At 37.2% G+C, this 16192-nt stretch overlaps 1 protein-coding gene across 2 annotated transcripts in view; it reads right to left on the bottom strand.

The window, feature by feature from the left end:
* LOC121868701 (phosphatidylserine synthase 2-like) overlaps positions 1–16192 on the bottom strand; it is a 37754-nt gene that overhangs the window by 15328 nt on the left and 6234 nt on the right. For both annotated transcript variants that reach the window (XM_042369542.1, XM_042369550.1), the window contains exons 3-8: positions 7186–7284; positions 5784–5934; positions 4384–4518; positions 3432–3596; positions 781–899; positions 295–409 (exon numbers count right to left, since the gene is read on the bottom strand). In XM_042369542.1, coding sequence (XP_042225476.1) covers positions 295–409; positions 781–899; positions 3432–3596; positions 4384–4518; positions 5784–5934; positions 7186–7284 — 784 coding nt within the window. The remainder of the gene's footprint in view (positions 1–294; positions 410–780; positions 900–3431; positions 3597–4383; positions 4519–5783; positions 5935–7185; positions 7285–16192) is intronic.

Below are 16192 nucleotides of genomic sequence, written 5' to 3'. Positions count from 1 at the left end.
ATGTAAATCAACTGGGGACTAGTGTAAAGCTTTGGGGGATGTTTAGCAAACCATTTAACATTCAAGTCAACAAAATCTTCAGTGACTGCATAATAAGGCATATAAACATCTATCATCTTGTCTTTTATTACATCTACTTTAAATTCTATTCCCTTAAACGTATAACTTTCTTCATATCTACTCTAAATTTTCTTGACTTCATTGCATAACTTTCTTCACGTCTACTCTAAATTTTCTACACATAAATACATAACTTTTTTCAAACATGTCAAACAGAATCCTTCGTCAACTTACTATGGCAATTATCCCTAGCATGGAGAACCAGCGACCAAGGGAAGAGAGAGGTTTCCAGTCATAATCCACCCACACATACGGCCCAAACTGCGCCATGATGCGCCGAAGTTTCCCTCTGTACATGACAAAAGTTACCATTATGCTTGGTTAATAAGGTGTAAATTTAGGTTTGTCTGTTTTTAATCACTACTGGCTGAAAAGGGGAAAAAAAATACTATTACAGTCTGGGCATTCTAAGGCAGTTGGACATTCCACAATCTGATTCAACTTTCCTCATGCTCTAAGATAATATGAAATAAACTTACTATACACTTCTATCATCTTCTAAAACTCATTTGCTTGACAGATATCATTCTAATCTAACAAAGTCAGTTCACAAAGACTGTCCACTTGCAAAACCAAAATTAAACACAATGTGCCGGCATAAGACACGGACAAAAGCAAGGTTCTCACATTCCCGGAAGCAGGTTTAGTGGTCTACAGTACCTGTATGTGGGGATGTTCCAGAGGCCTCTCCAGTGGTAAGTCTTCATGGAGAAATACTTTAGAGATTGAAGCCCACAGTAGATACCCAGACCATTACACAATAGGGCATCCATTATCCACTAGAAAAAATAAAAATCGATGATCGGAAAACTGCTGAAAAATGTGCGTAGGAAAAAACAACAAAAATGAACATAATCGTCGACTAAAAACCAATACAAGGGGTTAGGAGAGTCAGACTTATAATGTCTAGCTACAAGAAATATCTTAAAAAAGAAACTCTTCATCCAATAGTTCTCTGCTCATGCACTCTCTTCATTCTACTAGAAACAAGTGTTTAAGATAATACTGTACTGTACATACAATAACAATACTGTACTAATAATTCAAAGCACTGTCATTAGTATCACGAAAGAAATAACTGCATGTGTATATATAAATGTGTTGTCTGGAGGCTATGTCAGGTTTTAAAGATCATGTACATAAAACAATTAAAAAAGTTTTAAGATTACAGCAAAATAGGAAATAAAATGTTTTTGTTTTGTCATGGCACAATATTACATACTAGAATTTTTTATATACTGTATATAATTAGAGAAGCAATAAAACATTGGACAAAATAAATTAGCATGCAACAGTTTCATCTGGATTATTATGCACATGACTCATAAGAGCTCAGGAATTGCATGTAGAGCCGTAGAACTGAAAGTGGAGGTAAAAAAGCAATTAAATAAACTCATATTCAGGAGCAGCTCATTAGCCCAAGCTGCTTACACCCCATAACTTCCACTGAAAAGAGAAAGTCAAACTAAATTTTTCAATCCAAATACATCTTGGACATAATCAAAGTAAAAATGGCTGTAGTCGGTGGTGTGGGATCAGCCATTGAGTTTACTTCAGCAGTGTGTGTTAGGCAATGTTGCATGTCTTAATCTGTTCATAAATATATACGGGGGTAATAATTAAAGAAAAAATTAATCATGAGGTTCCATTACCATTTTCTGTGTAATTATATAATAATAAATATACTCAACAGTCCCCAAGCAAGTGACAGAGATAACAGAATGTACAGCAGCATACAATAATTAAAATCTACTGAGGAAGAATATTACACAAATTACAGTTATAAATTAATGAAAATAACTGTACAGTATATATTGTACTGTACTTGGATGTATCTGTATATTTCTCAGTGTGTGTACTGCATGCTCACATACTTGTTGAAACATAGCGTAAGTTGATAAACAATGGGTTATCATGTGAGCAACATCAACTTCACTACAGTATTTACTTTTTACTTTCCTGCAAAAACTAATGTATATTGTGATAAGAGAATTCCATTTCCATGTACTGATCGCTATAAGAACAGCCCAGTCCCAATCATTGCAAAAATTATCACAACATGTAATCCACCAGTGTATTCACTCCCAGTCAATCTCACCTCTTTGCACTGTCCCGATGTTAAAATGCCCTGTAGTATAACCTTCTCCCCACCTACAGTAGTTATTATATATCATATTTGTATCACTTATGTTACGTGTACGTATATTATTTGTCAATCAAGATATCCATTCCCCAATTACGTAACTATATTTTCAGCCTCCCGGCTGCCATGCTCTTTCAATAAACCATTAATTGTTATTATTTAATTATTATAATAAAATAGATTAATGAAAACTTTCATATCATTGTTGGCATTTATACAAGTCCACCATCTTTCTAGGAGACTGAATTAGTGATAAAAAATATTGTATCCCCCAATTTCAACAATATTGCTTCATATGCACTGTATACTGGTGTCTCTTGATACATGGGAAGGATTACATTCCTAAAAAGTTGACCATAAATAAAATTTCTGTATTCAGAACCATTAATGCACATGGACTTCCATTACATACAAGTACTGTAGGTCCCTGATTTACAAAGATTCGGTTCATGAAAATTTGAAGCTACAAAAAAAAAATATTTGTCCCATGTAAGCAAAGGTTTCAAAGACAGTAGTTATTCAGGGCTTTCCAAAACTTCTCTCTTTCCTTTATTTTCTCCCCTCCTGGACAGCATCCATCACACAGCACCACCACACCAATTGCTCTTAACCTTCGAGTCTCTCAATATCTCGTTCATTTTGTTTAGCCCAAAGCCAGGATGTGAAGGTGTATTTAATTCATCATTACTTCAATCTCTCCCTTCTTTTCATCCTTATTTTATCCATGCAGATTGTTTTTGCTCTCATCTATCATTGGTAACAGAAACACACAGGGTAGGGTTACAAGACTCACTACACCCAATGGACTAGCTGTGCAGTAAATGGGTAATGGGGTCACTACTGTATACTCTACCCTTATTAATTATACAAAAATAATTCATTCTTGCAAACCCCTTTCTTGCTATATCGCAGGGTGGCCAGAATTAAGAGCAGCGAGTAACTCTTACTACCATAAAAGATGTGTTCTACTAAAGAGTTACCCTTCAAAAACAAGACAATACGTATATATATATCAGATTTATCCTTGTCACTTCACACAACTTAGCATCATCCAAAATAATAATAATAATAATAATACAAATAATAATAATAAAATAATAATAAATCACTAAAAAACTAACAAAATATAACCTAGGAAACATGAATCTATCACCACAACTAGACTTACATGATCCCACCAGCACTCGGAGAAGTTGGGTAGCTGGTGCTCTAGCGTGTACTCCAGAATCTCAAACATGACCGAGATAACCCAGCAGAGCCACCAGTCTCGTAGCAGCAGTGTCTTTAACCACCACCCAAAGAAATGTAGTGGCACAAATAGGTCTGTTTTATCCTGTTGGGGTAGAAAATAACTAAATCAATCACACTGTTTACTAATATATACGTACATGGGGAGTAGAGGAAGGAAGGGAGACGTCAGATTTGAAAATGAACATCAATATATGCAACAGCTTCCTAAACTTCTTCCAGCCGCTTCCGACTCTTGCCCTAGTTTAGCTTTGGCATCACCTCCAGCAATGATCATGTCACATCCTGTTGACAGTTTGTACGTCTTGTGTACCGACCTTCCACAGTCACTGCCAATGCCTTTCTCAGACAGCATATTGCTATTTTCTATTATCCACCACAGGTCCTTCACCCACGCCACTAATCAATACTTTAATTTTGGTCACATTTACTCTCATACCCTTCAACCTAACCTAACCTTCCACTTCTTAAATTTCCCCATTACCTCTTCAACACTATCCACTACCAACACTACATCAGCAGCATAAAATAACTCATAAGGTAGACTGATCCTAAAATCTTGCAATACTGCCTATGACACTAAGATAAACAGATGGTGGCTAAACACAAACCCTTAATGGACCCCCTACTTTCAACTCAATTTCCTCACCATATTCTCTCACATTGATTCTTGAACAAAGCATATTTTGGTAACATCCTGCCACGCATTCAAAGTAAGACAACAGGTGGTTCTATTGTGCAGATTAAACTAATGCACTGTATCTCAAGCCATCTGCAAAACCTCCAGAGTCCAGACCATTAAAGCTTCATGACAGGTAACCGATTTACTACTGGCATAACTAGACACTAATCACAAGATGCGATCAACTCACCTTTATATTATGATATGGGTCGTCTGGGTTTTCCTGATCATATAAGTGACAGTTTCCCCCATAATCTTTCTCCTCCATGGGTTCCCCCAACTTAGGGTCAATGTGTTTCAATAATTGACGGGCACCGGACGCACTCTAGAAAGAAAGAAAAATAAAGGATTAATTCTGATATTCAATTTTCAAACTGAGTTGGGATCAGTCAACTCACATATAGTCAGCAGGTCTACAGGGTGAAAACCAAGTTCCCTGGAAATCAAAAGTTGTGGCTGGAGAATAAAAATTAGATAACTTAAAAAAAATCAGACAGATTTCCCAAACAATATCAATTACTGTATCTCAAAGGAGACACTTGGTACAATCTGGAGCTAACTCAGACCAAGTCTAGAATTGCATGTACAGGACTATAAATGTTGTATTGATGATATTTTATTCATGATACCAACCACAATGATACAGTCAGTGAGGCACAGGCAACTAACTGTTACTTTACCACCAATATTTGCTCATTGGAGAAATGTATTTTATTCTATGTACTGATCAATATGAGAGTTGTGGATGAAAATATTTTGGGTTCAAATTCAAACCAATATCTCATTTACTTGACTATGATAAGCTGCTACCATTAAATTTAAATGTCCTTGTCCTTTAAAAACACTGTACATTATATAGTAAAAAGTACAGTATACTGTATTATTTTTTATGTTAAGTATAAAACTCTTTGCAAAATTAATTCCTTTTAATTCACATTTTATATCAACAAGTCATATCTTTTATTCTTCCACATAATCTTCAGTCTCATTCAACATGACTGTACTGTACTTCCATTCAATCTTTCTAACATATATTTAATATAATTTTACTGTTCTTACATTCCCAATGATCATAAACTAAAACAAAAGCTGTGGGATGTAGTGTCACATTGAAAGATAGGAAACTCTGTTCACAGCCAAGAGGTTAAGGTGGATGTAGAGAATGTTGGCAAAGTTTTGACTAGAGGAAGAAGGCTCAGATGGTTTCGGCATACAGAAAAATTGAGAGATAACAATTACGTCAACAGGTCCATCAGTAAATGTAGAGGGGAGGAGAGCCAGAGGCAGGCCAAGAATGACATGGAAAATTTTTTATAAAATTTGATGCCAGAGTTAAGAACCTGATGAGAGAGGCTGCAAGAGACTGCAGCATGGAGAGCTGCCATCAGGGAATCACAGCTAACCCACATAAGCATGGAATATGGATATAAAACACTGGTGATAACTATGATGATGATGAGATAATATATTTCTTTAGAGAAGCAAGAATTACATTTTGTAACCAATTTCCTTTACATCTGAAATTTTTTAACCAAATTGTGAACCATCATCATATTCACTCTGAAAAATCAAAAGGGACTTGGCACATACTTGATATAACATAAATATAAGGCCAAGCTCATAAACGATGGAGATGATAAAGGTGAACCTCCAGATGGCTGGGTGTGGTCGCTTAAATGGTCCATCTGGTGTTACAGTTACTCCCAAGAGGATAAATGCAGACACACTGGCAACTAAACCTCTGAAAAAAAAATAATATCAGTTGGAAAATATGTTGTTTTACTTACAGGTAGATTGTACAGAATACCAAAGTAATACAACAAAGGGAATAAAAATCCTAAAGTATGTTATATCATTCTGTATACAATACTGCCCCTGACAATTTATGAATTTGTTTCTAGACAGTCATCCAACTGAAATTTACAGATTTGAATTTTTCTTTCAAGTCGTTACTGATTTCCTTTCATTATTATTGTTTCCTTTATTAAAAAAAATGAATTCATCTAAAAATGTATACAGTGCTCTACTGTATTTAGTCTCCTGCTCATTCACTTAACCAGCTCATAGTTTTATTCTTCTAATAACATGTGAGAAATTTGATGTGAGAACAGGGATCTTTCAGGGGTCTGTCTTGAGCCCCCTTCAGTTTACCATGGTGCTGGAGGATATTATATCACAAGACTTTAAGACTGGTCTACCCTAGGAGTTGTTGTAAGCTGATGAATTAGTATACAGTATACTGATATCAGACAGTCTTGGAGAGGCAGTGGAGAAACCTAAGAAATGGAAGGATGGAAGAGTCAGAGTGAATTTTGTAAAAATAAAAGCATTGCTTAGTGGTGAGGATGGGGACCGGTGGTGGAAAGTGGAAAATGGCCATGTTCTGTCTGTAAGAAAGGTATTGGCAGAAACTTAATGATAAACAGCAAGTATGGAATATGGGTACACAAGAGGTGCAGTAGAATAGATGGCAAAGTGCAAGATGTTGCTGAATTTAAGTGTCCTGTATACTGTAGACAGGTAACCACATCTCAGTAGTAAAGGTGGAGAAACTCAACACTGGGGAATCTTTACCTGGACTGTGTCAATGAGTTCTGTTACTTGGGTGACATGATTAATGCTGGTGGGGGTGCTGAAGCCTACCCAATTGCAAGAAAGTTAATTGAAATAAAAATAATAATCTGGGGTAGTTAACCTGTACAGCACAGTACTTTAAATTTCAACTAATGGGTAATTAAGTTACTTAATTGGTTAATCAGCAAAGGTAATTTAACTCCATCAGCCCAAACCTGGTAGACTAGATATCACAAGGCATAAGTTTAACTACTCTCTTTATGGTAATAATTGATTTCTGACATACAGACGCCTTAAGTCTTCATAGTAATGTACTGTCCCTGCTCTATAAAGTTGACAGCCTGAAACTACAGAAATGTACAGTATATCAATGCACAAGACACATAACAGACTGTACAGTACCTTTATGGTTGCATACCTTTTGGTGTTGTCGACCATATCCTCATCAGGAGGAGTGAGAGCTTCATACAACAGGAAGCAGATCATAAACACCAGTGTTGTTAGTGTGTGGGCACGCCTGGAGAGAAGAAAAAACTACTTAATACTCCTCCAACTTAAAGCTCAAGAGAGATAATAATGTACATCACAGTGACCTGAATAAACACAGGCAATTGAGAAGGTATAATCTGACCCATATTATATTTGTCCAAAATTTGTATCTAAGCTCTGCCTATTTTATGGTGCAGAAACTTGTTATAACTTATAGTTACATAAAATTAAATTCATAGTTCCTGTGAGATCTTCGACTTCTAGTTCTACTTACTGTACTTTATTTTTCTTTCTTTCAGGAAGGTGATATCAAGCCACAACAACAATACTGCATAGTGCTGTATGAAACAATACAGTACTGTATAATTATGATATCCAAGGGTGTGAAAACCAATTCTGAAGCAACCATTTAACATGATTTTGACTCGTGTTTAAACAAATGGCAAAAAAAAAGTAACTGCATATGTTCTATTCATTTATAAAACAAAACAGGGATGACTATATACAGTATACATCAATAGATTATTATGCACACTGACCTACATTAAAAAGCAGGTCACAGTTCAACCCGAAGCCTTATTCAGTCAGTGATCTTGTTGAAAACGGTAGCAAAGTGCAACGAATTCTGCTTGATGACTACAGTATATTAAGCTGTGACCTAAATTGTCCAAAATATTGATGGTGACCGGAGGTTATTGTATAATTTTGCACGCAACTGCAGCATGATACTTCATGCAATAATACTTATTGCATCGCCAGAATTGGACAAGGCTGTTACAAAGAGCCTAGTTGGTGGGGTGAGCATTCATGTTCTGTTGACAAAATATTTTTAAAATATTTTACAACAAACATTGATTACTAATTATGTATTAAATTTGTCTTGACACACGGCGGATTTCGTGATCAGATACAGCTGACTTTTGAGTGTGAAGTTTGGGACACACACCTGTTACACACCTGTTCGTATCGACACATCAGAATTAGCGCTTGGATACATACTATCTACTGGAGTCAACACCTGATGATTGGTAGGTCAGGAAAGATGATTTTGCGTGTCCTAACCTATTTAGACTGTCGCCGAATAGCCACGGAATTATAAGCTAGGAGATGATGACTGTGACAACCCTCTACATTACGACCATGAAAAAAAACAATAAAATAAAATTACGTATCTTAATTCCCCTCCCAGAGACGTAGTTTATTCACAAGTCCAAAAGTTTGCTTACAGACTTGTGATTCATTAATCAAATACGACACAAGATAAACGCTAAAAACCTACAAACCCGATAAAGTATAAAAAAAAAATGATTACGAGGTTGTCCGATCACCATGTGTGCCGGTGTACAGTAGAGTATAGTGTAGTAACGTGTAATGTTGGTGTAAGTGTAGGAGGGAAGCCTTGTAGAAGTGGCAGTACCTGGGGGAAGGTGGAGAGCATTGTGGTTAAGTGGGAGAGGGAGAAGCTCTTAGGTCATGTGTGTGTGTCCTCCAGCACCATGCACTGTATCATATTATCTCCCCGGTCTAGTAGTTGGGTTGCGTGTGTCAGTATCTCCCCGATGGTGGGATTGATAATAATCACACCATCGCTAATAAAACTTTGTCCCTGAACTTCACGCGTGATAGCTTTACCCGCCACTTGGTAACTTAATTGAAAACTCGTTACCTGGTATTATTACGTCATTTAAAAGTGTCATATAAACTATCAAATTATGAGTGAACATGTAGCAATAGTTTCAAATTAGATAAACTTATATTTAGGAAAGGATTAGGTAAAGTGGTTCGGAAATAGTTGTCGATGAGTGGTTGGTACAAGTTACTGAATCACCATCAATAACTTGAACTCGTTAGGAAGTTTCAAATATAGATTGGACAGATATATTAGTAATAAGGGTTGGGTAAAAAAACGGGGGGGGGGGGGCCGTGTGTACCTAATACATGTACAGTATACGTCAAATCAAGAAGTCCACTGCAGTTTCCTTCATTCCTATGCTTTACCTCCAGCCCTTTAACGGAGATAGTTACTCGTATCTCACATTCTCTTCACCACTACACGTCTCATTTCCACGGTTTTATTATTAAACATGTAAACTATTTTGTACACTAAGGAAGTACAGTAACATCAGACGGGAGATGCGTAATAAAAAATAATAATATTAGCACAGAAACACTTTGGAAAAAAAACAAACTTATTAACAAATGAGACACACTGCAATTATAACTAAAATCAGTGAAAACGTATATATATGTGTGTGTGTGTGGTCAGTGATACTATACGGATGCGAAGTTTGTAACATTATGAAGGAAAAAATAAAAGCAACAGAGATATGGTGGTCGTGTAGGATGAGTGGAGTTAGTACGGGAAGAAGAGAAATTATGATACACAATTACAAGACGACTTCATTGTTTTTTTGGGAGGGAACATAATTTAAGAAGAGATGAGTAATAATGATGCAGTAAACCCGAACCACACACGACAATAGACGAGATACAACATCAAGTCACCACTTCCTATGTATTGAGTATGCGTACGTGACCACACCAGTAAATACCACCCACACGCTGCAATACTGCTTCTTTCTTTTTACGAGTCAGCACATGCAACGACAACAGTCAGGCGAGAAAGGTAATATCATAATGGAAATGATAATAAGCTAATGGAGAAGGTCATAAGTTAATGGGAAAGGTTGTCAGTTAATGGGAAAGGTTAAATAAGTTAATGGAAAAGTTATAAACTTATGGAAAATGTAATAAACACAAGGACAAGACAATATATGTATGGAAAAGATATGTTATTTACAAAAGACAAAGTTCTGATTGAAAAGGCAGTGTGTTAATGAGTAAGTAAAACAGGAAATGTAGCACAGATGGAAAGGGCAACGAACTAACGAAAGGGGAAACAAATTGGCGAAAAGGGAAACAAACTCACGGAAAAGGCGAAACAGAAAAGTAAAAGATGAAACAAAAGGAAAAAGTGAAACAGAAAAGTAAATGGTGAAACTGAAATGAAAGAGGTGAAACACTAACGGAATAAAACACACTAGCGAGAGAGAGTGTGGGAGGGGTGGGGAGGAGAGGGTTGGGGTAGAGGGAGAGAGAGAGGGGGAAGAGACCGAGCGTGAGGCATAAGTTCAGAGGTTGAGAGGGAGGGAGGTTGGAATGCCTTGGTTTAAAGCTCCCGGTACGAGGCAAATCAATGACTGACGAACACAGACAACTACAGTATAAGATGATGTTTTTTTTTTATGTGAATCACTTATTTATAACTTATCAATAAAACAGTACAACTCGACTCGCACAAAAAAAAGACGATAAATGATGACTCGGATCGTTATTATTAAAAAAAAAGGGAAGAATTTAAACGCCCACGGCTATCAAGTACGGTACGTGTAATTAAATAAGCTGTCACGGGCGGAAAGACGGTAAGACTGACAGGCTCTCCCGTCAGTTTGAATTTTACTAGTTATGATGGTTAGTTCTTTGGTTATCTGTTTTTGATGCCCCCCTTTTTTAGGCATACATACAGACACGCAGGAAGATACAGTCATAGCAACACCTAAAACAAAATGTATGAATTTCAAGAATAATTAAAAAAAATTATTTCATCGGGGATACAGAAACAGAAGGCAGCTACAATCCTTCACAAGATTTGGGCTTAACACCAAAGAGGAAGACTTACAGGTTAGGCTTCACACAACAACACAAACTGGTTTATAATTCTCACGGCTAAATATTTTCAAGTCTTAGGAAAAATCTACATTAAACGTCGCATACCACAGGCAGGCGGATGGCAGGTGAACGTTCGTCTGACGTAAGTTCTGTAAGTGAGGCATTCAAGTTGCAGGAATGTCAAGCGCTGTCAACTGCTCTCGTGCTGACGATGTTTTTTTATGACAGGGCCCCTGGTAATTATTGTGTCATACAGGGCACAGTACACCCCCCCCCCCCTCCCAACTATTCGTGGACGAATGGCTCCCAGCCAATTACTGTATGTTAAATTTTTAGATTCAGTCAGAATTATGCCCACCTTTCTTAACTGATCTTCTGGCAGTCATCCTCCAAGCAAATACCTTCTCTAATTTTCACACAGGCAACGAGACCTCGCTCTAGTGGCACTGCCGGGTTAGGTTAGGTTAGGATGATGTTTTTCTCCCAGCCAAAAACTGGTTAACCGCTTGGCATAGCTCTACCAGACATCATTGAGGCTTTCTCCCAGTACACACACTACATCTACCCAGCTAGTCACCAGCTCGATCACCAGGCGTGGGTTTATTCATACACCCGTCCAGGATAGTGTTCGTGACAAAATATATTCGTCCTACGATACTCTGTACATGTCCTTCATTTCATAGTTCATGTAATTTAATTAGTAACGCCAATAGGTCATACATAAGATAAATTGTATATACTGTACTTGCAGGGTGTTCCTAAAGTAAATTATTAAGTACAATAACTATGTTTAATGGTGTAATTATAATACAAATATTACTCAACCCTTTCTTCTTTACTTCAAATATAACGAAAAGAAGACGAGTGTACACAGCTGAACAAATGATATTTACATCAATAAAATTATGATTACTCTCTTGCATGGACTGTGATGCTCGGTGAACAACCAGTGTAATAAACCTGAACTTTTATTAGCAGGTTCGTAAAAAAAAAAAATAATCAGCATGTTTTCAGCCATAAAGACCATTATGACATACACTGATACGTCACTTTCACCTCTACCGTAATCCTGACGTAGGTGGTTTTTAGTCAGATACAAAACCTCAGAGGATTGATAAAAACAGCCCAAGACCAATTGGAGGACTGTGGTCGCCAACCCTCAGATATGATGACTGTACTAACCACGCGTATTTGTTCATTCATTCATCAACATAATGTACACCCACACACACCAATAATATGATATTTTTTTTTATTTAATAATAACCTTCTCAGAGATACAAGTACAGTACAGTATTCAGCAGGTGCCTTTCAAGAGACCTGGAGCACTTCAAGACTCGGCTTCGTCAATATTGCTGCTGCTGTCGTTCACTTTACACCTGTCAAATTCTGGTAAAATAATACTTTCATTTAATTTCCCATAAACTATTCAACGCACTATTTTTATGTTGTTTATCCATTCGATGTATATTTGATGCTTTATACTCTCACCACACTTTACTTTAAGGTTTCCTAAAGACTGTTACTGAAGATGAACCTCGTTACTACATGAATCAATTCCCTTTATGATTTATCTATGAACCTTCCTTTAATTTTGTTCTTTACTACTCTGCCTAATTTAGAGGTTGTCTTCAGTTCATCATTAACATTATTACTTTCGATTAACCGTATCTTTGACTGGGATCTGTTAATGGCATATCCAAAAATTAATTAAACTCGAGTTATTGATAACTATCCATCACATTTAAAAACTACCATCCTCTCACTGATAAATGAACAACAACTAGACATATATACCTCAAATTCTGTCCCAATATAAGTAAACTCGCGAAAAGTTGACTGCGGACTAGAGTAGCTAATACAATTACCAAATCAATGTAGCGTGTCATTTAGCTCAGTACGGTGAGCTGTTATTTACAATCTGGAATCACATCACGCGAGGGACAAAAACTTGATTATATTGAGGTATCTATGCCAGGTGGAATATATACTGTATATCTTCGTCAAAAGGAAAATTAATAGCTTTCCAACAGCGAAATGCAAATGCTTGTAGCGGGAGTCAATTTTATCATATTCCCACTGGCCTGACGCTGAGTAAATCGAACGCACATTCACGACACCTTAGAAATGACAGCTGGATTCCTACTGCACACCACTCTCTTATACAGCTTGCATACCCGTTCCCTTCCCGCCCTCCCAGTCTAAGACCGTATTCAGCAACCAAAAGCAGTTGAAATATTCGCCCAGGGAATTAAGTACTCGAAAAGTGTATAAACAAACCGACGGTATTAATTACACTTCTTACATTTAATGTTTTGCACAACATTTGGGTTAACAGTAAGTGGTAATAAATAGTCTCTTTATCACCAAATTTATCCAGTTATGACAGAGGGAAAAAATAATGTCGAAGCCGCAACACCATCATAAACAAGCAATTAGGGAATACAAGATGAAATAAACGATGCAACACTATTGTCCATTTGTCCCATCTAGCCTCAAGAACTGTTATCACTAAAGATATTGCAAGTTGTTGTGGTGTATTTACACACAAGTCATATTTAATCAAAATCCAATTCTATTTGGTCGATTTATCATGGTCACTACTTTCACACACAAGTACGGACAAAACACGCACGCATTCCGATATCTCCCCTCCAGTGGGCACAAATTATTAAGTTGACCAAGAAATACTTAGCTTAATTCGGCAATATAATAATTCAACCCATGAATAAGACCACTTCCTAATGCCATAAGTGACGCAATGTGGTGCACGAGACATGCTTGGCGCCAGTCAGCTGTCCTGTAGCCTCACGTCGACCACACTATTCAATGTGACAGTCGCGTCCAACCCGCACTATATACAAATCCTGCCTGTGCAAACCTACAATTTATTATGCCTCCAACTTTTACCACTTGATTTCAGAATTTACATAAGTACGCAAACAAGACTTCCCTCGGGTTTGAAGACGACTGCCGGTAAAATTCTCAATATATTCGTCCCATCGACTATAATCATTTTATTCTTTAGCTCTGTAACGACAGTAGCAGAAGTTACGACATTCCAATGCTGTAGTCATCATCGATATAAACAATACTGTCTTATGATTACAGAATGAAGTTTTAATACCAACATTGTTCCGTATAATTATGAGCTTCATGTCTTCTGAGAAAACGCAAAATTGTTTTAATATTATGACTCAGGTAAACTTATAAATATCCATAACAAACTTGATTAGCGTTATGAGTGGTTCTCGGCTCAGGGAAACACTAAACAGTACAATATCACTAGACGTACGTACAAATACACATATTAAACCTGCGTATTCTACCAGATCTTTTAGGAATTGATTTTTCTTTCTTTTCTCTAGTATTATATAATATCCTCCCATAACACCAGTTTACCCGGGGTATATAATTGTGTTCTCCATTTTTTTTTATCCCTAATAAAAGAAGAGACCGGTTTGAGCGTCACAGGTTCTCAAGATCTTTGTTCCCAAGGCTTGTCATCACCTCACAACAATCAAGTAAATACTGTCAAGCTTCAGTCAGCTTCATAACACTTCTATGTATTGAACTATTATTATATCAAAACACTTAATTGGTAAAGCATACAGGTGAGTGGGTGTTTGTTCTGAATAATGCTATAATGCTTGGCTTGCTTTACTCTTCATTAGTAAACGGGACTCCTCAAAACCAAACCGCACTGAAAGTAAGCGCGGGGAAACACTACAACCTAAGATGATCAATATCTATCACTAAAAAGAGAAGTAGCTACTGTACTTGGGAGATCAGATACTGAAGGGGAAACAGAAGCATATTTTTTTTACTGGGAATAACCCACATCGGGGCCTAGGGGGCGAAAATGTAATAATAATAATAATAATAATAATAATAATAATAATAATAATAATAATAATAATAATAGTAATAATAGTAATAATAATAATAATAATAGTAATAATAATAATAATAATAATAATAATAATAATAAAGAAATATAAATATGGACAAAAATATCAAGAGTGAGAAACAATATATGTATGTTGTGTTGTCAAAGAGAAACAATTGAGACCCTGCAATCGTGTGAAAATGAGGCATAGTCAGATTTACAACTTGGGACTTGGTCACAAATTTTTTGATGCCATATGGCAGCAGGGTCCACCATTAGACAATACATTATGCTTCCAATATCCTCCCAGGCGGTAGTACCTCCGTCTGATAGCTGCCTAATACTACTAAAATGGTCCTAAAGTTAACCTGTATAATCAAATATCAAACAGTAATATATCGGTATAAGGGAATTTGGGGGGTATTTTAAACATATACAATAAGTATATCTTAAATTACGTTCGACTATGAGAGATTATCACTGACGAATACATCTCAAACATATATCTGTAAGGTTCAAGGCTCTATCTAGACTTGCGAGTTCAGAAAAATAAAATGAGAGAGAGAGAGAGAGAGAGAGAGAGAGAGAGAGAGAGAGAGAGAGAGAGAGAGAGAGAGAGAGAGATAGAGAGAGAGAGATATTCAATATTTCCTGTTACATGACACATGAATACCCCCCCAAATATGTATCAAACACACACACACACAGACTCTCTGATAATATGTAGGGAGGGGGACAAGGAAGACGAGGGTGGGGTGGTAGGAGGGGGAACAAGGGACGGGGGTAGGGTGAAGGGTGACGAGGTGGAGGGGGGACGAGGGAGACAGGGTAGTAGAGGTTAAGGGTGAGCCAGCACGAATAGATGTTAAAATATGGATTATTAACTACGGTTGTTACTCAGCCTTCGGTACGGTAGTAGTTGTCACCGTAACCTAGCTCTCGATGCTGCACATAGGAGGAACGAGAACGACAAGAGAAGGGCATATGGGGAGAGAATTCAAAATGTTGATCAAGGCAGCTTCACTCCTCTAGTGTTCACAACCTCTGGTGGATGGGCCCAAGTGCAAGATGTTTCTACGCCAGACTCGCGGAGCTGATCTCCGAACAGAAGCAGCAGCCCAGAAGTTATGTTACAGCCTGAATGAGATGTCGACTGTCCTTCTCTCTCCTTCGGTCGGCTTTGCTCTGCCTCAGGGGAACGAGAGCGTCTGCCCCTACTCCGACAACTGCTGCAGATATTGACTATGAGGCTACAGTCACTGAATGCCGCATAGATCTGCGGCTCAACTAATTTAACACAGATAGGATAGTTTTTATGTATTAGGATATTTAATATTAAGGTAAATAAATGGTGGCGAAGGTGTGGCTATTGGGGGAG

The sequence above is a fragment of the Homarus americanus genome, unplaced genomic scaffold, assembly GCF_018991925.1.
Source record: "Homarus americanus isolate GMGI-L3 unplaced genomic scaffold, GMGI_Hamer_2.0 scaffold32583, whole genome shotgun sequence".
NCBI classification, from domain to species: domain Eukaryota; kingdom Metazoa; phylum Arthropoda; class Malacostraca; order Decapoda; family Nephropidae; genus Homarus; species Homarus americanus.
This window is presented reverse-complemented; position numbering and strand designations above follow the sequence as displayed.